General features: G+C 37.0%; 2 protein-coding genes across 4 annotated transcripts in view; one reads left to right on the forward strand and one right to left on the reverse strand.

Moving 5' to 3' along the window:
* Window positions 1–22,245, forward strand: part of LOC129725720 (uncharacterized) — a 500,714-nt gene that overhangs the window by 239,141 nt on the left and 239,328 nt on the right. The gene's annotated exons all lie outside the window — the stretch shown is intronic.
* On the reverse strand, window positions 1,129–20,331 carry LOC129725723 (uncharacterized). The gene is made up of 5 exons (XM_055681840.1): window positions 19,530–20,331; window positions 18,611–18,747; window positions 1,598–1,651; window positions 1,434–1,509; window positions 1,129–1,350 (listed from the first exon to the last, which is right to left on the reverse strand). The coding sequence occupies exons 1-5, from the start codon at window positions 19,606–19,608 to the stop codon at window positions 1,187–1,189; spliced, it is 510 nt and encodes a 169-aa protein (XP_055537815.1). The 5' UTR covers window positions 19,609–20,331; the 3' UTR covers window positions 1,129–1,186.

Raw genomic sequence — 22,245 nt, forward strand, 5'->3', positions numbered from 1 at the left:
GTTGTAGTGACATATTTCGCGCGGAGTAAACTGCGGTATGAAAAAATGAGGAAGACGTTCTTTCACATACACACATCAACATTTCTCAGCCAGAGCGCAGCGCGGGCACGGTTCAAGCACGGCGCAGTGTGAATGCATGAAAAGTCCCGGACGAGCCCGGTCCCGGCCCGGTCCCTGAACGGAAGCAGTGGGAATAGCCCTTTATCCAATTTGAAATTTAAAAAAGTTAATTAAGGAATGTGAATATTATGGTATGCTGTAAATTTACTTTACGAACTAATTTCATTTTTGTCATATGACTTAAATTTTAAGTTTTATTAAAGCGGGCAATGTATGCAGTTTTGCGAGGATGCGAAAATGAACGGGAATAGAAGGTGTGACTTTTAGGCTTAGAAAAAAAAATTTCTAAGCCTAAAAGTCACACCTTCTATTCCCGTTTATTTTCGCATCCTCGCAAAACTGCATACATTGCCCGCTTTACTAAAACTTAAAATGCTGTAAATGTTTCGACATTTTCGAGCAAAAAAAGGGTTCATAACTGGCTCGTGCCAGTGTCGAGCAAAGTACAGCAACCCATTTTCCAATGAGAGCAGCTGCTTCTACCCACATAAACGTCAAAATTTTACAGCCTCAATTACCGTGAATGGGTTTTCTAATTTTGCGAAACAATGTCCACGTAGCTTCAAACGATCTAACGATGCCCGTTTTTCTAATTTGCATTTCGGTCTCCGACTGTAAGGCAGTTGCTGGCTGTACAGAAATCAAATTCCTTAGCTACCAGGCTGGTCTGGTCTTAGCCTGAGGCAAGATCCAACGCAAATAATATGGGATTCATTTTGTGCCATGTCCTGCTACTGAATGCAGAAATAAACAGCTCTTGTCCCTCGAGAGCCACTCAAATCCTCAAATCCGATGTCAGTCAACGGACGGTCGTACGATTTCTTCTGGTCCTATCGGACTAACCGACACCGCCCGGTAAGCAAGTTGATACGAAATCTTATTAGGCAAATAGCCGCGGGACCGAACGATAGCACCGAGGAGGTGAGCTTAGTGTGAGAACACAATTGAATGGTGTTATTTTATGCCGTAATCTAGGGTGGTCTGAACTGATAAAAGTGTGATAAAAAGTTACATTGTTAGGGTTTTTATTTATTTCTCCTAATAATGTTCCGTTGAATTAAAACAATCATCGCAACACCGAGTTCCAAACAGACGCCACAAATACTGTAGCCAAAGCGGAAAGCGGGATTCGCCACCCGGGGGTCCCATTCAGCATTCCCGGCACAAGCAGATTCTCCGACGCTCCGGCATCCAGTCCAGACAGTTGGTTACCGCTCTGTAGCCCATCACCTGGTTGTGCGTGAAGAACAAAAGAAAAACGGTTGCAGAATAAAGAGTCCTGCCAATTGTCAGCTTGGGACAGTCCAACTTACCTGAGTTGCAGAGATCGGTAGAGCAGGCCCGATAGTAACCTCGGAAGGTGGAATCCTCGACCACGTCGTCTAGATACTGTCGGAAAGAAAGAAAAAATGATTAAAGATTGTATTTTCCTGCGAAGAACAAGTAATTCTCTGCACCGTAGTAAAAAAAAACCTACCAGGGGATTTTCATCGCAACCGCGCAGGAACGTGTTCAACTTTCCGGGTGGATCCTGCGAAACACAAGACAATGACAAGATAATTTAATATTCAGCATGCTAAACAATAATGTGGCACTGGCTGCGAGATTTGATTTTTTGTCTGTTTGGATTGCTGACGGAAAGAAGACGATCAAATATTGTCTTAGCGTCCCGAATCCCGAGAAGTAATTTCCGGCCAATATCTGTTTTACAATGAACATTTGTTTAGTCAACATAATTTGCTAGGAAGCTGAACTGCCGGAAGACTTTTTACAATAGTATTGTTCGGATTTCTTGGGTAGAGTGTTAACTCACAGCAAATCACTTCGAGCGACGACGTCTGAAACTGATTTCTTGTGTTTATTCAAAAGAGATAAGCAAGAGAGAATTCTATGTAAAATTAATAATTGATTAAATTTAACTTTCCGTCTTTGCTGAAGAGTGTAAATTTACGGGGTTTGGTGAACATCTCTTGGAACATTTTGCAAATGATCTATCGTCCAAATTCGAACGTCTTCGATTTAGATGAAGTATCTTTCGCAAGTAGAGCCTAATTTCTTTACCAATTTCAGAAATCAGTTGTATGCAAGAAATATTCATTAATGATGTCCTTTTTCATATAAAAAGTATAAGGGCTGATATTTTTTAGCGCTTTTGCATAAAAGTGAAAAATAGCCACAATAAAAAATAGTTTTTTTTTGTGTTACCATGACAATAAAATATTTCAAATTTTTGAAAAAACGAAAAAAAAATAAAAATCAAGTAGGCCGTCAGTCGCAGTAAAATGTGTTTGTTCGATTTTCACCGTTCCAATTTTTTTTAAAATTCATTACTCTGAGTTTTGTTGTGTAAACTGTAATTTTGGAAATGCGGTAGTTTACAGTGCTATTTCGCGACTAGTGTTGGATGAAAAAAATATTGCTCCGAATGAAACCGGCTTCGGAGAGGGGTGACCCAACTTTTCGATGGAATCAAATATCTAACTTTTTCATCTTTGTAGATAAATGAAAAAGTTGTTTTACAATGTTATGATTTCGGTGATTTTGAGCAACTTTGCAAAGAAAAAATTTGCTCTATCTTTGAAAATAAATATTTTTCGCTTAACCCTTTTTATTTAAATTTCCACATTAAAGTTGTTCAACGACTTTTGGTCTCTTTGAAAGAAACATTTTGCAATGCTGACATTATGAATATCCTAATTCTACTCAAAGTTATTATTGTTTTTCATAAAAAATAGTTTTATATTTGTTAGTCGTTCTTTTTGGAGCAAACATGAAAAATATCTCTTGGTCTCAATTTGAAGGGCACATCTGGATCTTTGTGCTGGTTCGACTAGCTCTTCCACACGGTCGTGATATTGCGTTCGATTCCCGATCAGGTCAAGGATTTTTTCGAGCTGAAAATTTTCTCGACTCAGCATTGGGGCACGGTGTATCACTGTACTTATCCTACACATGCAAAATGTGCCAAAAATATCGATAAAGAATTATCTCAACTAATCTAATTGAACGAGACCGCTACTAGCCCCACAGGCTAGCGTGTAATATTGTTTCATTTGAGTCTATATTTGGAAAAATTGCAAAAATGTGTTAGTTTTTATTTTTGAGTAAGGCCGTTACAAATTTTATTTTCATTTTCTGTCACCCCCTTCCCCCCCTTCAAAAATATGGAATATTGGAAGGGGAAGAAAAAAAAGCTCATACCGTTTTATTCATTTTATTTGTTTTCCGACAGCATTAATGCTTAATTTAGCAATGAACAAGTCCAGTGACAGAGAGAGTGTCGTCCAAAGACAAGCGAAATAGATTATAATAATAATAAAGTGTTATTTTTCAACATTTGTTTGAGTGCAAGTTACGAACGTCATAGCTTGCACACAAACTTTTATCAAAGATATTTGTTTTTTTTTTCTTTCGTCTCGGTGTTATTTATTTTTGCCACCCCCTTTGCTAAGTTTGATAACCTTGGGCATAAAAAGAATTCGAAATTTGTATTAGCCTTAATTCAACTCAACTTTATCTATTTTACATGTAAAAGCACCAACAAAATTTTTTTAATATTTTTTCTTGAAACTAAATCAAATTACTTCTAGTTTGATCCAGAGTTATTAAATTTTTGAAAATAAAATACATCGAATGAAACCGTTTTTAGGGTCACCTTATTTTGAAGCTGGTCGTTCCAACGACCCAACGAAAAATACGGGTTTGATTATTTTCGACGGAAATCCATAGCTGCAGTTTTGAGCACAGTTGAAACACTTTGGGTTCAATTGTGTTCAAAACTAAAAAATTGAGGTAACTTCGCGCTCAATACTGTCCGATTCAATCACTTATAACGGTGACATAACCCTTCCTTTCCGTCGCAGTCGTGTATATGCAAAACTAAACAGTGTCCCCAACAACAACAACCACTACACTCTCTTCCTTACAAGCTCCTTCCTTATCAAAACGATCGTAAGGACGTAGCCGACGCCGTTATCGATCCATACAAAGCGTTAGTTACTGAATTGTTGTACACTGCCGATGGTAAAATAATTTTAAGTAGCCATTTACGTGTTTTTTCGTGCAACTTCACTAGGTCAGATCGATCACGGAGGAGCATCTACGAAATGTGCGGTCGTCAAGTTCAAGCTCTTGAGAACTGCGGCTGTCGTTTCAATATGTCGTGGTCCTATGACTTCTTCATCTCTATGATTTCTGACTTAAGGAAAGTGATTTTTATGTGAGAAGCTCTCTCGATAGCCCATCCAAAGACGCTGTACAGGAAATAGCCCGTTGGTTCCAGGGCAGGACTGCAAAGCGGCCAAACTTCCTTTTCGCAAAACTCTGGAACAATTTTGACATAGAATAACGTCTTACGGCAGAGTCCGGGTGCAAAATGAAAACCCGAAAACATCGGAAGCGTCGCAAAGTTGACCGCCTTCAAACTCAGTCAGTTTTCAACGGATTTTCCTCATTCTAGCAGTGATTGACTGCAAAATTAGTTATGCGTCCACCAAAATACGCAAAAGGGTTATTATGTGACTAATCAGAACTGAAAACAAGATTAAATATCAAACGGAACTCTCAGAATCAGCCTAAATCAAACTAAACAGCCAATCACTATCTTTCTTCCCAAGCACAGCTGACACATAAGATTACATACAATTTGACTTGGTAATCGATTTGTTGTTGTTATCGTCGAGTCGGTGTTTTGCAGAATATCCAAACTGTTCTGCTTCCGAAGAAAACGGGAAATGAGACATAATTCGACAAATTCCCAGCTTTGTAAATACTAAAACCAACTTTTTTTTAAGCACGATCACATATTGAAGCAGTAAAAATGAGTTTTTGTGTCTAATTGAAATTTAAAATTTGACATACCATCGAGCGAGATTCAGTTCCATCCACGCTGTTGTTTCCACAAAAAAAAAAGAAAAAACTTTTTGTTGTTCAATGTATTTTTTTTTCAAATTTGTTGTATTTAGAAAAAAATATCAACATTTTTTTATAAAGCCCTGTTATTTTCTTACAACTCGTTCTTAGAATGTTTTTCATATAAACAAAGGCGTCTAAGCGACAATACTTTGAATAAAGTGTTTATGTGTAAACAATGTCATCAAAGTGTCGAAAACTATCGTGGAATAACCGATTTGTCTGTCGCATCTAGACTATTTGAGATCATAGTAAACTCTGTTGCATTGAATCATACACGCAAATAGGGGAACTGCTCCATTATTCATCTCAGCCCGTATATTCATCTCATTCAACATGTAAACACAATTGAAAACAGGAAAAAACGCATATTTTCTTCTTAAACCAATCTGCTAATCCATGGAATGGATTCTTCTTAGTTCACTTTAGATTCCTCATAAAGTATAATCCTCGAAAACTCACTTAAAATCACTAAATTTGATATTATAGTCGGGCATCTGCACTCGAAAACTCATTTAATTCAATCACCTACCTCAGAAAACAAAATCCGCGCATTGTTCTATACGGCTACAACGGGACTCGTTCAGCAGCCAACCAAAGTTTTTCTCATCAATAGCGGACCATTTTTTATTTTAATCACTAAACAAAATCACTCACTACACTAAGAATACTTTAATTCTTGAAACCTTCACCTCAAATTTCCAAAAACCAGCTTGAATTAGCAGAAATATATGAGATGAACTTCTACAGTTCCTAAATTTCAACTGTATGTATTTTCATCTGTTCTCACTGCCTTGCAGAAAAAAAAAGTTGCCGAATCGGTTTCTGTTAATACTAAAAAATCGTACTGAAAATGTTGAATTATTCCGACATAATTGACATAAATCTACAGCACTGTAGTAGTTACCTAGGTTGCCTATTTTGCACGTAAACAACTGCAGCGGATATCTAGGTAACTACTACGACGGGCTACGGCTACGTTCATTCATTATTATGTGATTCATTCATGAGTAACAGTGTGATGAATATAGGGGCATCGTGAGTTGAATAATTGAGCAGTGATTCAAGTTTTGAGATGGATATGAAAGCGTAGTGAAAAATGGTTTGTTTTACAAAATTCAGGATAAATCTAGCTAATTTTACTAAATATACAATGCTAAACGATCCCATAAGAGTACGTTATCATATTTAGCTTATTTGTTCAATGATTTCGTGAAAATTTGGTGTTTAATCCTTGCATTCTTCGTGAATATCGGCTTAATGAGATGAATAATGGAGCAGTTCCCCTACATTTTTGAAGTAGAATACTTCTCTCAGGAAGTTCGGCTGCATAGGGATGTGAAATGAAAATCTAAAACCGAAAAAAGTGAAAAATATGTCCAATTTCAAATGCTAATAAATCGGTTAGTATTCGATGGATTTCCTTCGTTCTTGCAGCAATAGATTGGAAAATCTTCTAAGATTCTTCCCAAAATAAGATAATTGTAATTTTATTATTCACACTATTGTACTATTGAAAATAGTCAAGCCTTGTCAAAACGAAAATTTCGACCCCTGATTGGTCGTTATATGCTTGCTTCCCAAGCACGGTCGACAGAATCATATACCTTGCAATTGAAAACATGCTATTTGGCCTATATAAGAGCCTGTTTCAGCCGGAGCCGCTCATAACAGTTCTGAACAGCGACGACAGCAGTCCTCCCTTAGCAGCAGCGGGAGCGAGCAGTGGGTACCATCGATAGCGGAAAGCGGCCACAACTGTGGCATGGCTGTGGATAAGCGTAGCAGTTCCAGCGGATCTCACCATCGATAGCAGCAGGGCCAGCAGATGCAGTTACAGTGGATACCAATGGCGGCCACAACTGTGGCATGGCTACGGATAGTGTTGCAGTTGCTCAGCAGTTAGGCCAGCGTATAGCGGCCACAACTGTGGCATGGCTATGCATAGCGTAGCATCAGACAGCGACAACGGCAGTCGTCCTTCCTCAGCAGCAGCACTAGCCCTGTGGTTGGTCACCACGTCTCAGGAGCAGCGCGGTTTTTCTTAGCGTGTGTCGCCAGACAGCCATTATTCCCCCCGTGTTGGGGCAGCATGAAGATTGCCATCAGGAAATCCAATTTTGGAAATCAAAATGCCTTTTTGAAGGCAAATAAACAAGTCATTGAAAGTTGATAATTTTTGTCAACGCAAGCAAGCATTCTGTGTTGGATCCTAGCAACTTAAATCTGTCGCAACCGTCTAATTTACTGAATGTGAAATAGCTTCCACAGTGCATGTTGTCCGTGTATCTTAATTCCCCCAATGTTAGGGCAGCTCAAAGGTTGTAATTAGCAACCGATTTTGAACCGCAAAATGCTTTTTGAAGTAGAATACTTCTTTCAGGAAGTTCGGCTACATAGGGATGTGAAATGAAAATCTAAAACCGAAGAAAGTGAAAAATATGTCCAATTTCAAATGCTAATATCGGTTAGTATTCGATGGATTTTCTTCGTTCTTGCAGCAATAGATTGGAAAATATTCTAAGATTCATCCCAAAATAAGATAATTGTAATTCTATTATTCACACTATTGTACTATTGAAAATAGTCAAGCCTCGTTGAAACGAAAAATTCGCCCTCTGATTGGTAGTTATATGATTGCTTCCCAAGCACGGTCGACAGAATCATATACCTTGCAATTGAAAACATGCTATTTGGCCTATATAAGAGCCTCAGTTTCAGCCGAAGCCGCTCATAATAGTTCTAGACAGCGACAACAGCAGTCGTCCTTCCTTAGCAGCAGCACTAGCTCTGTGGTTGGTCACCACGTCTCAGGAGCAGCGCGGTTTTTCTAAGCGTGTGTCGCCAGACTGCCATTATTCCCCCTGTGTTGGGGCAGCCTGAAGATTGCAATGAATTGAATTTTTGACAACACAAGCAAGCGTTCTGTGTTGGATCCTAGCAATTTAAATCTGTCGCGCCCGTCTAATTCACTGAATGTGAAATAGCTTCCACAGTGCATGTTGTCCGTGTATCTTAATTCCCCCATTGTTAGGGCAGCTCAAAGGCTGCGATCAGCAACCGAATTGGACCGCAAAATGCCTTTTTGAAGACAAATAAACAAGTAATTGAAGGTTAATAATTTTCTGGTATCAACACAAGCAGACATTCTGTGCGGGATGCAATCAAATTCTGTTGCAGTTGTATAATTTTAACTTTATTGAGGTAACCCCCAACTGTAAGGGCAGCGCAAAGGCTGTGATCAGCATAAGCGATTTCTAATAACAAACTGCCCTATTAGAACACCCTCACAAAAGCAGTTAGTTCGACTATGCAGAGCTAATGTGAAGTCGATTCAATCAATCAGCATGAACAAAATTTCGTCGTCTTCCAGCTGCTAAGTTGCAACATGATGCAACACGCAGCAGCGAGCAAACGAAATCGCTTGATGTTACAAGCCGCAATACGGTTAGGGGTTAAATAAAGTATTCTACTTCAACCTTGCGGTCGTGGCTTTGCACACAACCCTCCTGTGATTTTTTCGGATCAGCAGAATTTTGTTCCTGGACGGGCAGTGGCAACGAATCTGATGGATTTCGTGTCGAATTACATTTCAGAATTCAGACCTCCCAGCTGGTCTCGAGGTACGATGCTGGCCCAACAAGCCAGTTGTCATAGGTTCGAGTCTCGGCTCGGGAAAGACTGTTAGTGTAAGCAGGATCGTAGCGCTAGCCCCGCAATTGTCCTGTACACTTAACACTTAACTGCGAAGTCTGTGTATAATAAACAGAAGGTCGAGTTCCAAATCGGAATGTAGCACCAAGGCTTCGCCTTTTGCATTTCAGAATTTCAAGCTACCTTTGATCGAATTGATCATCGATTGGTCGGCGTGCAGCTATATCGAACCAAGTGCAAAAAGAAAAAACAAATCACTTCGAGTAGTCAGCGTTCAAAATTTGACCACCCCGTATGTTTTCTGCAAGCTACTATAGAGATTTTTGTTATAATCAGGCTTCATCCATTCTCTTCATTTTTGCTCACATTTCCTTCTCTACCTGTCAAAATCTTCGGAGAACTAGACTTTCTCTCACTCAGAATGAGTAACTAACCATATTTAGTTGTAGAGTATTTCAGTCGCAGAGTTCATTTCCACTCACAACCACCGCGTGCGATGGGTAAACAATTGTTTTCTCCCTCAGGTTGAGAGGGAGTAGTATTCGTTAGCTTCTCATTTACTAAAACAAAAGTTGGCCAAAGAACAAAATATGTAGGTATTATTTAGAACGTTCCATTTTATACTTTTTTTTGTCACACCCCAGAGCGATGAGAACAGTAACGCAATTTTGAGATGTTCGCTGAGCAATTCATTTCACTTATCTTGCGTGTTCGGGTGAGCTATTTACAAAAGTATGACTGGGCTTCTACTGAGTCAAATTAAGAGCGTTTATTCGCCAGAAAAACTGTTACTCTGTGCTCTCTCAACAGCAGATGGTGTGATGCACATTGAATTAAGAGGGGAGAATATTGATTTCTCTTTAAGATCAAGTTGAGCAGAACGAAGCCTGGTTATAATATCATTATGAACTGTTCAAATGTTTTCGTTTATTCGTGAAAGAGTATTCATTTTCACATTCACTGGAGTAATAACTCTTTTTTTTTAAATAGCGCTCTGTTCGGTCTGGTCGCACGCTGACCAAATACTACCAAACAAAATTTCCTGTCTTGGAGCTTCTCAAAGGTTTGTTAGATGGCTTGAGTCATTCCTGCGTAATAGAGTTTTGCAAGTTGAGTTGGGTTCCGGTGTATCGTTCGCATACACGATCATGTTTAAGGTACCACAGGGTAGTGATCTAGGACCGCTTTTGAACTATTTTCTTCAACGATGTCGATAATTCGATTTCGATCGATTAAGTCAACGATCTTAGTGTCATTCTTAATCGGAAGGTGTGTTCTGATAAACACCGTGCTATAATTGTTTCGAAAGCTATTGGGATTCATCACAAAAATTGGACGTGACTGCAAAGATCCTCATTGTCTACTGCCTACTCGTACGCCCTCTACTAGAAACGTAACCCAAGTAACACACAAAACATGTTAGAAAATAGATTACAACGAAAGTAGTCATATAAGTGTACTACAAGTGCAATTAAAAACTTGTGTTATTATATTGTGTTTGAAGTTGTTTTTGATCAGTAATAAAACCGCATTTCGAAAACAAGCTCATTTTTTCTGGTTTTGGAGATTTTTTAATAACATGAGCTCAAGAATAACAATCACTATCACTTGGTCTTTTCGTAAGACATTACACCATCCAATAACAACATTATGTACCTGTAAAATGCTTTTTCTTAGTACAACAGTCGTACCATTCAACACTCAACTTAAAAATACTTGATCAAATTAATAATTAAATTATATGAACGATTTCTATATTTATTCGAAGCGGGTCAAAACGTGCCATCAAAAGATAAACAAAACGCTTGCAGTGTAACCAATATCAATTCAGTTTATTGTTATTGTATATCTAACAACGTTATCTAGTTTTGTTAGATTTTATATCCAGATAACGTTGAAACTATGCGAAAACAATTTTAATATTCAAGCAGAAGAAACAACTCTTTTTGAAAGGTTGATAATTATTTTTTGTCATCAATTTATAATCAATTAAAACTGCCACTTATAAAAGTTATTGTCGATCTAGTTGCACTGCGCCGACACAACACATTTGCGCATGCGCTGGTTAACAGTTGTCATAGCAGCAGATTTGCGCATTGCCGTATTAGTACTCGAGATGTGTTTTTCCACGTAATTCTATCAAGTTGGCTTGCTTTCATGCTGTTATCGGTACTTGTTCTATTAGCCTTCATGTTTTGCGCTTTTCTGGTGATAGAGATGTCATGGAATAGGTAACGTCAACTATTCTATACCAACGTGTGTTACTTGGGAAGCTTACATGTAACCTGCACCTCGAGCGTGTGCAGAGACACTGAGAGACTTACCGTGGCGTGATCCTACCAATCTGCTACCCTATCCGGACCGTTGCACAGTGTGTCCAAATCGAGAAACGGACGGCAAAACTATTTTTTCAAGTCCTATGTTATCCATATCTTCTAGAAAGCTGCCTCGTTTACTGCTGTCCTTCATATGCTTTAATGGAATTAGTTACAAATTTCGCCGTATAGAGGGCGCCATACCTAACTTTTGAACGTGACTTGCTAGATGAATAGTTTCTCCTGCAAAGTTGTGTAAAATTTGATTACAAAACTGTTTGCTGAATACATTAAACCTCTAGAAATTGAGATTTCAGAGCTACAAGACGTTTTCTAAAAAGGATTTTTAAAAGCAGTTTTTCATCCATATGTTCAACTCTAAGGCCTAAAACATGACTGTATACAATTGAGAGTGACGTGGTAAATCAAGATGAAAAATTTCTAGTGAGATATTGGTTATTATATACAGTATTCATGAATAAAACATGGAAAAAAGTGTTTTTAATGGCTTTTTTTATGTGAGTTGAAACTCGAAAAGGCGCAAACGAATCCAAGCTTCTATGAAGCCATTCGATAGAGTACCTTTCTGACTAACAGAAAAACACAAAACTACAGTGGGTTATTTGTAGTTTTGAATATATGGCCAACTGAAGTTTCCGATATTTACATGCATTTGTGCGCTCTTTATAGCACAAAGGCCGGCGCGTACACTACGTTTCCGTTTCTATGCCCAACGAACAGACACCACAGCGGGGCTAAATCTAGAAACGGACGGAAATAGGGAATTTTAAAGTCCAATGTTATCAGTATCTTCCAGAAAGTTGTTTCGTTTACTGTTGTCCTTCATATGCTTCAATGCAACCCGCTTCAATTTTCACCATATAGGGGGCGTCACACCTTACTTTTGAACGTGACTTGATAGACGAATAGTTTCTTCTGCAAAGTTGTGCAGAATTTCATTACAAAACTGTTTGCTGAATACTTTGAACCGTCATGGCAATTCCAAATACCCAGTCTGGTACAATAGACAAATTAAAAACTTTAAAAAATCGCAAACAAAAAGCATACAAAATATACAAAACTCATAATAATCGTGATGTTTTTACAACTTATCTTAACATTTGCGGCGAAATAAACGATGCCATTAGTAACGCGTTAGAAGTGTTAACACTAAAAACTGAGCTTGAAATCAAATCTTGTCCAAAAAATTTTTTTCAAATATGGTAAATCAAAGTTAAAATCTGAAAATTTTCCTTCAAAAATGCAACTACATGACAAAGTTGAAGAGAACCCGGCAGACATCTCTGATCTATTTGCTGATTTTTTTCAACAAAATTATACAACTTTCTCAGAATCTGATCGTGATTATACATTCTTCATCAACTTTCCTGAGTTTTCCAACTATTTCAATATTAAACATGTCAGCGCACGCGAAATTGAAGATACTTTAAAAGCTCTGGATGCATATAAAGGTCCGGGACCAGACGGAATTCCGCCAGCATTTATGAAACATTTAGCTAAAGAGCTAACTTCGCCACTGTTCTTGATTTTGAATATGTCGCTGGAATCCGGTTGCTCCCCGAAATTCTGGAAAAACTCATATCTACACGCAAAACTTTTCCTTATTACTTTAGAAGCAATAGCGCAAAATTGCCTTTAAGGTAACAAACCTGTTACTAAAAAGGCAATTAAATTCTTCCCCAGTCAAGTAACAACACATACTGTCATATATTTAGCACGTGTTACGGGAGTACGACTATCTAATAATGGTCGTTCAACCACATGCAAGATTTTTTCTGTCAAAAACTGCTCCCTTTCCATCTCAAGAAAAAAAAAATCACACACCGTCGCATATGTTGCACATGTTACAAGTTTCTTCAATCTCCAATTCATCCGGTGAGCGTGTATTAGCTCGCTCGTTGTATGCATACGGAGTAGAGGAAGAATATGACAAGAGCTGCCAAGCAGCATTTTCCCCGTCATAGAGTATGCAAACGTTGATGATTTCAATAACTTGAAATGCGTCTTTAAATGACATCACGATCTGTAAACTGCGTTAGAGAAAAACAAAAACATTCGCTTTCTTGCAAGCTAATCAAAACAAATACTCATTGGTTCATGGAAACTCATTTGCACCTGTTTGAAAATACAAAACTCGTGCCCATCCAGAACAATATTCGCAACTCCGGCAACTCAGTTCAGACAGTATAACATATTTTAATTTCATGTAAACACTGGGGGACGAAACGAAAGTGTTTCTAATTAGACATTTGAGGTTGACGGTTGAGATTCTCATTATGTGTGGATGAAGGGAAGCAAAAATGAATCTGATCGTTGCATCAATACAAATGCAGCGAGTGAAGTCTTGCTAACACATGCACTGCGGTGCTTGGCTGTATGTTCTCTTGCAGAAACACATACAAGCGTGTGCCCGTCATAATTTTTGTTACTTTTCGGTTATTACTATTTGTGTATAATGCGCAGTCATAAGACACAATAAGTAATAAAAAATTGCCCTAAAGTAATAAAATGTTCCCCGTTTGCGTTGGGTGTAGTGCCTGTGTTCAAATCTGGTAAAAAGCCGAGATTAGCAACTATCGAGGCATAGCCATTTTTTATTTCTATGCAAATACCTAAGCTTTTTGAAGCAATAATAAACAAAAAGTGATTCCACCAAATAAAAAATAGAATTACTCCAACGCAACACGGTTTTTTCAAAGGTAACTCAACAACAACTAACTTACTCGAGTTTATTAACTTCTCTCTGAACGCAATGGATAAAGGAAATTATGTTGAAACCTTATATACTGATTTCAACAAAGCTTTCGGTCGTATTGATATACCCCTGCCTCTCTTCAAGTTACGAAAAATTGGAACTCATCCACAGTTACTCAAATGGATTGAATCGTATTTGACAGATCGTCAACAAACAGTCAAATTTAAAGGCGTACTATCGAAACCTATTCAGGTAACCTCGGGAGTTCCTCAAGGCTCTCACTTGGGCCCTCTACTATTTATATTCTTTGTAAACGACATTTCCTTTATTCTAAAACATGTAAAAACTTTTATTTATGCCGACAATATAAACATTTCATTGAAATTAAAAACGCTGAGGATGTAAACATTTTCCGAAACGAGATAAAATATTATTATATTTGGTGTTAAAAAAGCCTTCTTCAGCTAAACGTAAAAAAATGTATTTCTATGGCTTTTGGCAGAAAAAGAAACATACTTAGCATTATTATTTCCTTAGGAGATCAGGTAGTAGAGAAATGTGAACGAGTTAGGAACTTGGAAGTCATATTCGACTCAAAAATAACATTCACTGATCATTACAATACAATTATCAATAAGGCTAGTAACATGCTCAGCTTTATAAAACGTTTCTGCTATAACTTTCAAGATCCATACACAATAAAAACACTTTATAATTCCTATATCAGGTCACTTTTAGAATACTGTAGCATTGTATGGTCTCCGTTTTCTGCAACACATGTAGACAGTATAGAATCAGTGCAAAAGCAATTCCTGTTATATGCACTTCGTAATCTACGATGGACATCATTTTCCCTACCATCATATGACGAACATTCAGTCATTTGTTAACGATATCGTATCTCAGCGTGTCGATTCACCCGAAATATTATCAAAACTCAATTTTTATGTGCCTTCTAGAAATTTACGAACTCGGACTTTGTTTTCTTTAAATCATCAACGAAACAATTGTGCTAAATACGGGCCCATTAATCAAATGATGTTAGTGTATAACTAACACTGTGAAGCAATTGACTTTTCTATGTCGAGAACTAAATTAAAACAATATTTCAATTAAACGCGCAATTTAAATTGATAAAAACATTCATTGTAATAATCCGTCAAGTAAAGAAACCATTATTCAATTATGTATAAACTCTTTTTTTTCCTTTTTCACTAGTGTAAATATCATATAGCATGTAAGTTGGTTATAAACATATGTAGTCTACTTTTGTTTGACGAAATAAATAAATAAATAAATATAATTGTTCTCTTAAGTTTCATTGAAACTTTATGCCAGATGATACACGTGCTTGAAAAAAAACTCATATGACGAAAAAAAATTGGTCTAGAGAAAATAATCAGTTTCATAAGCCAAACGCGACTTCAAAATTCTGTTCAAAAATTATCACTCATTTTTAACGGCCTCATTTTCTGATTTTTTGAATTCCTGGTTTTACGACTTTCTAATCCTATTATATTCAAAAACTCCCTGATTTCCTACTTCTTTTGTTTTCTGATTCAAAGGTTTACGACTTTTCTCATTACACGCATGATTTTCTGATTTAATAGTCTCAACGGTCTCCTAGCTTCCAAATATTCTAGTTTTCTGATGCATAAATTTCCGATTGTTAAGTTTTCCAATATACTAGTTTCCTAATTTGTTAGTTTATCTACGTCGCAAATTTTCTTGATCCCCAGTTTTCTATATTTTTAGTTCTATTTTTCTTCTTGCTTGTTTTTCAGTTTTCTAATTTTCAAGTTTTCAGTATTTTTGAAGTAGAATACTTCTCTCAGGAAGTTCGGCTACATAGGGATGTGAAATGAAAATCTAAAACTGAAAAAAGTGAAGAATATGTCCAATTTCAAATGCTAATAAATCGGTTAGTATTGGATGGATTTCCTTCGTTCTTGCAGCAATAGATTGGAAAATCTTCTAAGATTCTTCACAAAATAATATAATTATAATTTTATTATTAACACTATTGTACTATTGAAAATAGTCAAGCCTTGTCAAAACGAAAAACTCGACTTCTGATTGGTCGTTATATGCTTGCTTCCCAAGCACGGTCGACAGGATCATATACCTTGCAATTCAAAACATGCTATTTGGCCTATATAAGAGCCTGTTTCAGCCGGAGCCGCTCATAATAGTTCTAGACAGCGACAACAGCAGTCGTCCTTCCTTAGCAGCAGCACTAGCCCTGTGGTTGGTCACCACGTCTCAGGAGCAGCGCGGTTTTTCTCAGCGTGTGTCGCCAGACAGCCATTATTCCCCCCGTGTTGGGGCAGCATGAAGATCGCCATCAGGAAATCCAATTTTGGAAATCAAAATGCCTTTTTGAAGGCAAATAAACAAGTCATTGAAAGTTAATAATTTTTGTCAACGCAAGCAAGTATTCTGTGTTGCATCCTAGCAGTTTAAATTTGTCGCACCCGTCTTATTTACTGAATGTGAAATAGCTTCCACAGTGCATGTTGTCCGTGTATCTTAATTCCCCCAATGTTAGGGCAGCTCAAAAGTTGTAATCTGTAACCGATTTTGCACCGCAAAATGCCTTTTTAAAGGCAAATAAACAAGTAATTGAAGGTTAATAATTTTCTGGCATCAAGACAAGCAGTCATTCTGTGCGGGATGCAATCAAATTCTGTTGTAGTTGTCTAATTTTTACTTTTACTTTATTTAGTAAACCCCCCACTGTAGGAGCAGCGCAAAGGCTGCGATCAGCATAACCGACATTGAATAATTATCTGCCCTGTTAGTACGCATTCACAAAAGCAGTTAGTTCGACTATGCAGAGCTAATATTTTGTGCATCCGTGCTACGAAACTGAGGAAAAACTTTAGAAACTGAAAAAAGAGGTGGAGCTTATCAAATGATCGCTCTGAGCCGGAATGAAGTCACACATATTTTTCAAGTTATATCATTCCACCACGTACGAAAAAAAACTCTTGTGACGAAAAAAAATTGGTCCAGAGAAAATAATCAGTTTCATAAGCCAAACGTGACCTCAAAATTCTGTTCAAAAATTATCACTCATTTTTAACGGCCTCATTTTCTGATTTTTTGAATTCCTTGTTTCACGACTTTCTAATCCTATTATATTCAAAAATTCCCTGATTTCCTACTTCTTTTGTTTTCTGATTCAAAGGTTTACGACTTTTCTCATTACACGCATGATTTTCTGATTTAATAGTCTCAACGGTCTCCTAGCTTCCAAATATTCTAGTTTTCTGTTGCATAAATTTCCGATTGTTAAGTTTTCCAATGTACTAGTTTCCTAATTTGTTAGTTTATCTACGTCGCAAATTTTCTTGATCCCCAGTTTTCTATATTTTTAGTTATATTTTTCTTCTTTCTTGTTTTTCAGTTTTCTAATTTTCATGTTTTCAGTATTATTTGATATCTAATTTCTGGTGTCCTGCTTTTCTCAGTTTTTGGTTTTCTAGTTTTCAACTGTTCCGTTTTTCTAGCTTCCAAATTTTACGTGTTTTTTTTTTTTTTTTGATTCGCTGTATTCTAGTTTTCTAAATTCTGTTTTTTGGTTTCTCAATTTTTAAATGTTTTGTTTTTTATTTTACTCTTTTATTGTTTTTGAATCTTCTTTTCTTCCACTTTTTTTAGTTTTAGTTTCTTTAGTTTGCCAATTTGTTGTTTTTTTTTGGATTTTTGGCTCCTTATTTTTTTATTTACTGTTATTTTGGACACCTTTTTTATTTTTAAGTTTTCTAGTTTCTTTTTTTCTCAATATTTTAGTTTTCTAGTGCTCTGGTTCTATATATGGGAGAATTTCTCTTTTTATAGTTTTATGGTTTTGTGGACTATTTTTTATTTTATATTCTCTTTGATTTTTCTTTTTTTTTTAATTTTTTAGCTTGCAGTTTTTTAATTTTCTACTTTTTCAGTTTTTCGATTTTTCGTTAGCTGTTTTTTTTTTTTGTTTCTTTCACTGCTCTCTGGATCACTGTTATATTGGTTTTCAAATTTCTGATTCTCCAGTTTTCAAGTAATGTGTTTTTCTATTTTTCAGGCTATCTACTTTTCTGTTTTTAGTTTCTATTTTTTGTGTTCTTATTGTGATTCTTCGTTTGCTTCAATTGTAGTTTATGTTCCAGTTTTAAGTTTAATTCTTGTCCTAGTTACAACTAGTTCCAGTTATAGTTCTAATTATAGTTTTAGTTTTAGCTCTATTGCTAGTTTTAGTTTTAATGTTAGTTCTAGTTCTAGTTCTCGTATTAATTCTACAAATGATGTAGATTCTAACCATTGTTCGATTTTTTTACTATTGAAAACACCCCAAAAATTAAAAAAAAACCTTGCATTCTGTCCAATCACGTATAAGTAAATTTGTTTCTTCTATAAACAACTACAAAAACCAATCCTGTGTCCAATAATTAATTATCAGAAATGAACGTGAAGACCAGCAGCAAATGATTGGACTTTTTAATTACCTCTACTCTCCTGTTGCCGATAATATTTCAATTATTTCCATTGAAGGAAAGTAATTACCGAGCACAAAGAATTAATACAAAAAATTTTCTGTCCATTTTATCTTCAATCACCGCTACTATGAATACAAAATCTATCGAGTATAAAACAAAATCAATCATACCCCAACCAAATCAGCCGCAATTGAAATTCATTCTCTCCCGGAGCGGTAAATTGAATTTCTGACTATTTTATTAGCTTTTATCCGACATTGATGGTAATTTAATTCCCTACATTGCTAACAACACTTTATAGGATCTCTGCTAGTATTCTACTTACATTATTTACAGACTATCAGTCTGGAAACGTTCGAGGGCTATTTATTCTCGAATCATTGCTGATAACGATTCTCAGAAAGCTGTCTTACCAGTAATTCCTGTCGCTGAATAGTACAATACTTGTACTTGCACGTAACGATGCTCTGCCCCTCCACTGCGGCCGGGTCTGTGAGGCACCGCCTATCACCGGACGTGGTCGTCAAACTGCAGGCATAACAACGTAATCCTATATATTTCGAAGGGGGGAAGAGCATAAAGAATCCATTATCACTCCACTATTACCGAGGGGTGCTTGGCTGAGCAGCCGATAAATCGTAAAAAAGTGAACAAGCATTTACAACATGGTTAACCATGTTAACGGTTGCTGGTGATACGAAGAAGTGTCAACCGATGAATGCGCCCCGGTCAGGTTGTAACGGAAACTTTTATGGCCCATCAATTTAAGTAAGTGCTTGGGCTTGGGAGAAACACTGCCCGGCACTCAAGTGGGTGGTGGCGTTGACCGTCCAGCGTATAAATAGCGCATAATGTTACGGTCACACTTTTTGACCCTTTCGGAAGTGCAATCCATCACCAGGTGTCAGCTACTGACACCCGGGCAAGGTACAATGCGTGACGGCGCAAATTGCATGTGAATTGAATCAATAATTGGATAATTTCGGTAATTTATACCGTGAATAGCATGCCAACTTGAGTTGAATTCGTATTTTATACAGAGTTATCTGTGCAGATGACAGCACCGTTTCAGATTTCAGTGAAATTTTTTGTAAAACAATCAATTTGACTGTTTTTGAAAATTCATCTAAATTTTCTTTTGAAAATTCAACTATGCAAAATGGCCTAAAATTCCGGTGTTAAACGTTTACTGAAATCTGAAAGGGTGCTGCCAACGGATGTTTAAATAGGCACTGAATCCTTCTTGCGTGACGTTGAATTTTTCTTACACCTTACCCGGTGGCTTCAAAGGAAACGACAAAGGCGCAAAAAAAAATCAATCATAAAACCAACCGTCAACATGGGGTACAATTGCTCCTAGCAACGCCATCGTCAGCCAAAGGCCTGCGATGCCGATTCCGGATAACGACATTTCGGGCCTCTTTTCCGATGTTGGACCTTCGGCAGACCGGGTCCAATTTTATTTACTTCCGAATAATAGAGCGATCCGTACTGTGCGAATCGCTTGCAGTCAAAGAAAGGCACACGCACTTTTCTGCACGAACGATACTGATGATGATGATGATGTTGTCGCTTTATTCCTCGAGTAAGCTTTTTCGATGGGCTTGAGCTACATCGCGTTTCGCTTTATCTAATTTCTTTTATTTCACAAACGAGATTTTTGACGCAGACAAAAAAAGTACCGGAAAGTCCTCCGATTCCAATTTATCTGGTGCCTATAAAGCCCCACTTCACGTATTCGCACTTGCTTTATTTTATACAGCGGAAATTGTAATTCTTCTGATCCAGTGGATATATCATGGATTGTTCAAATTGATTTAACGGTCGCTTTCTTGCCGAGCGAGAGTTTTCGTTCCGCTCGGGATAATTCACTTTGATTTATTCTGCCGCGCCCGGCACTCACTCTGGACCCGGGCAGATTTGCAGCACACTTTGCAAACGCTCCTCGGAGTTACTAGATTTCCCACGGGGAAAATTTCCGCACGTCATCGTTCTACCATTGCAGTGGAAGGCTGCTGAATGACGACGGCGTAGATGAGCGTAGAAAAAAAGTAACTCCCCGTTGTCGTTAACCACAGTACGGGAAAACTCGAGATAACTGTACCGAGACAATCGAATTGAACCGCCGAGACGCTCCAGCTGCAACTAAAACTAGTACCGAATGGTGCAGATAATAGACCCTACGGTGTAGTGGAAGCCCGCTCGTGGTCGGTGGGTTTGGGGCATTACAATTGGCGGTGGGAAGTGAGAGGTTCGAATATTTCGTTCAATTTTTATTATGAGATAAATTTATAAATGTAGTGATAGAAATTTCAATTCGTGATGCTAATAAGTTGATGGGCTCATTTCAATGATTTGTTGGATCATAATTCGACCAAATTGAAAATTGAGAATTCTACCAAGCGTTGCATTTTTTGCTATTGAAGTTCATTCTTAGAAATTCGCCAAGTAGTAGCAACAATGAGTGCTTGTTGGCAAGCTAGCTTTGCCGAAACCTTTGACATATTATGGTTCTTTTTCATAGGTTTTTATTGTTATCAAAAACTTCACTCATAAATAATATAATTCAGTTTTTCGAGTTATCTAGGAGCCAAAATTGGTGATAACAGCTGCGACAGCCTAAAGTATAACGTTAATTTATTCACGGATGTTTCATATAGCTGTGGGTGTAAAATGAATCTCAGTATTGCCAAACTATTATATCATCCCCCACAAAGCTGATACTATTATATCACCGCCTGAAACTGTGTAGTGGACGACACAACACAAAAAATTGCGAAAAGTAAGAAAAGCGTCACAAACGGGGTCCATACTTGTTCTTGTAGTAGTACGCACGCTTCGACCGTTGAATCCACATTTGAACAATCTATGATATATTAACTGGATCGAAAGAATTACAATTTTTGCTGTATGAAATAAAGCAAGTGCGAGTACGTGAAACGGATTTTATAGGCACCCGATAAATTGGAACTAGAGGACTCTCGTTTCTTTTAGTCTGCGTCGAAAATCTCTTATATCAAATTTTGGGCATACGAAAATCTGAAACATTCACCAAAGAACACACAAAAAAGTAAATGCTGGGCTTTGTGTGGTTTCTCGCTAGTTACAACAGAAGGACCAACAAATGATTGACAGATATAGCAATATGAACCTGATAGTTCATAGCGCATTTCATGGTTTCTATACGAAAATTGTAACTATGAACTTTCAGGACTAATTGTGTACTAATCATTCTTCATTTCATATAATTTGTGACAATATCTCTTTTTCTTACTACAATTGGTTACAATTGTGACTTGCTGTTTTTTCTGGCTCTAATTTCCATGTTCTCATCTTACGAAACATCTGCTCTATATGTCCGACCATGAAATTTGGCTTTCAGTTGTGAACTAGCTTAGCTTTAACGACATATTAAATGGTTGCTACTCCGTTATGGATCCGAGACATTCTTCCATTTGAAACATGCTAAAATAATATGAAAAGTTACAAAATAACTGGAAAGTGCCCGTTTTGTGACAAATTTGCGTTTTTAGTTAGTAGTTGTTGTGTTGCTTTCTGCGGCTGAAAGCATGAATTGAAATGCTATGTTAACAGGTCACTCGATGATTATGAAAAACAACATTGCGATGTTTGCTCAGACAACACATAGTCGTTATTTTCTACAATCATTCATCTCATAAAGTTACCTAAAATAATGTAGTATAATTTATATTATAATGATTTACAAATAATCTCGAATAAAAATTTACTAGGAAACAGCATATTTATGGAAAAATATCATAAAAATCAATTTCCTCATCTTCACTCTTCACTTTCCGCAACTAAAAATACAGCGAAACCGCTATTTAATTTGAAAAATATGAGTTTTCAATATTATTCTTGCCATGCAAAATGAGAATTATGCGAAAAAAAATTAGTACACAGTTATGTCAACGATTTTTATTTACCTCCGCAGATAAGAATTCAAAAAAGCTATTACAAATCATACTCGATTATCCGGAGACTCGATTATCCGGGGTTAAATTATCCGGAATTTTAGACTGGATTA

The sequence above is a fragment of the Wyeomyia smithii genome, chromosome 2 (genome assembly GCF_029784165.1).
Source record: "Wyeomyia smithii strain HCP4-BCI-WySm-NY-G18 chromosome 2, ASM2978416v1, whole genome shotgun sequence".
Classification (NCBI taxonomy): Eukaryota; Metazoa; Arthropoda; class Insecta; order Diptera; family Culicidae; genus Wyeomyia; species Wyeomyia smithii.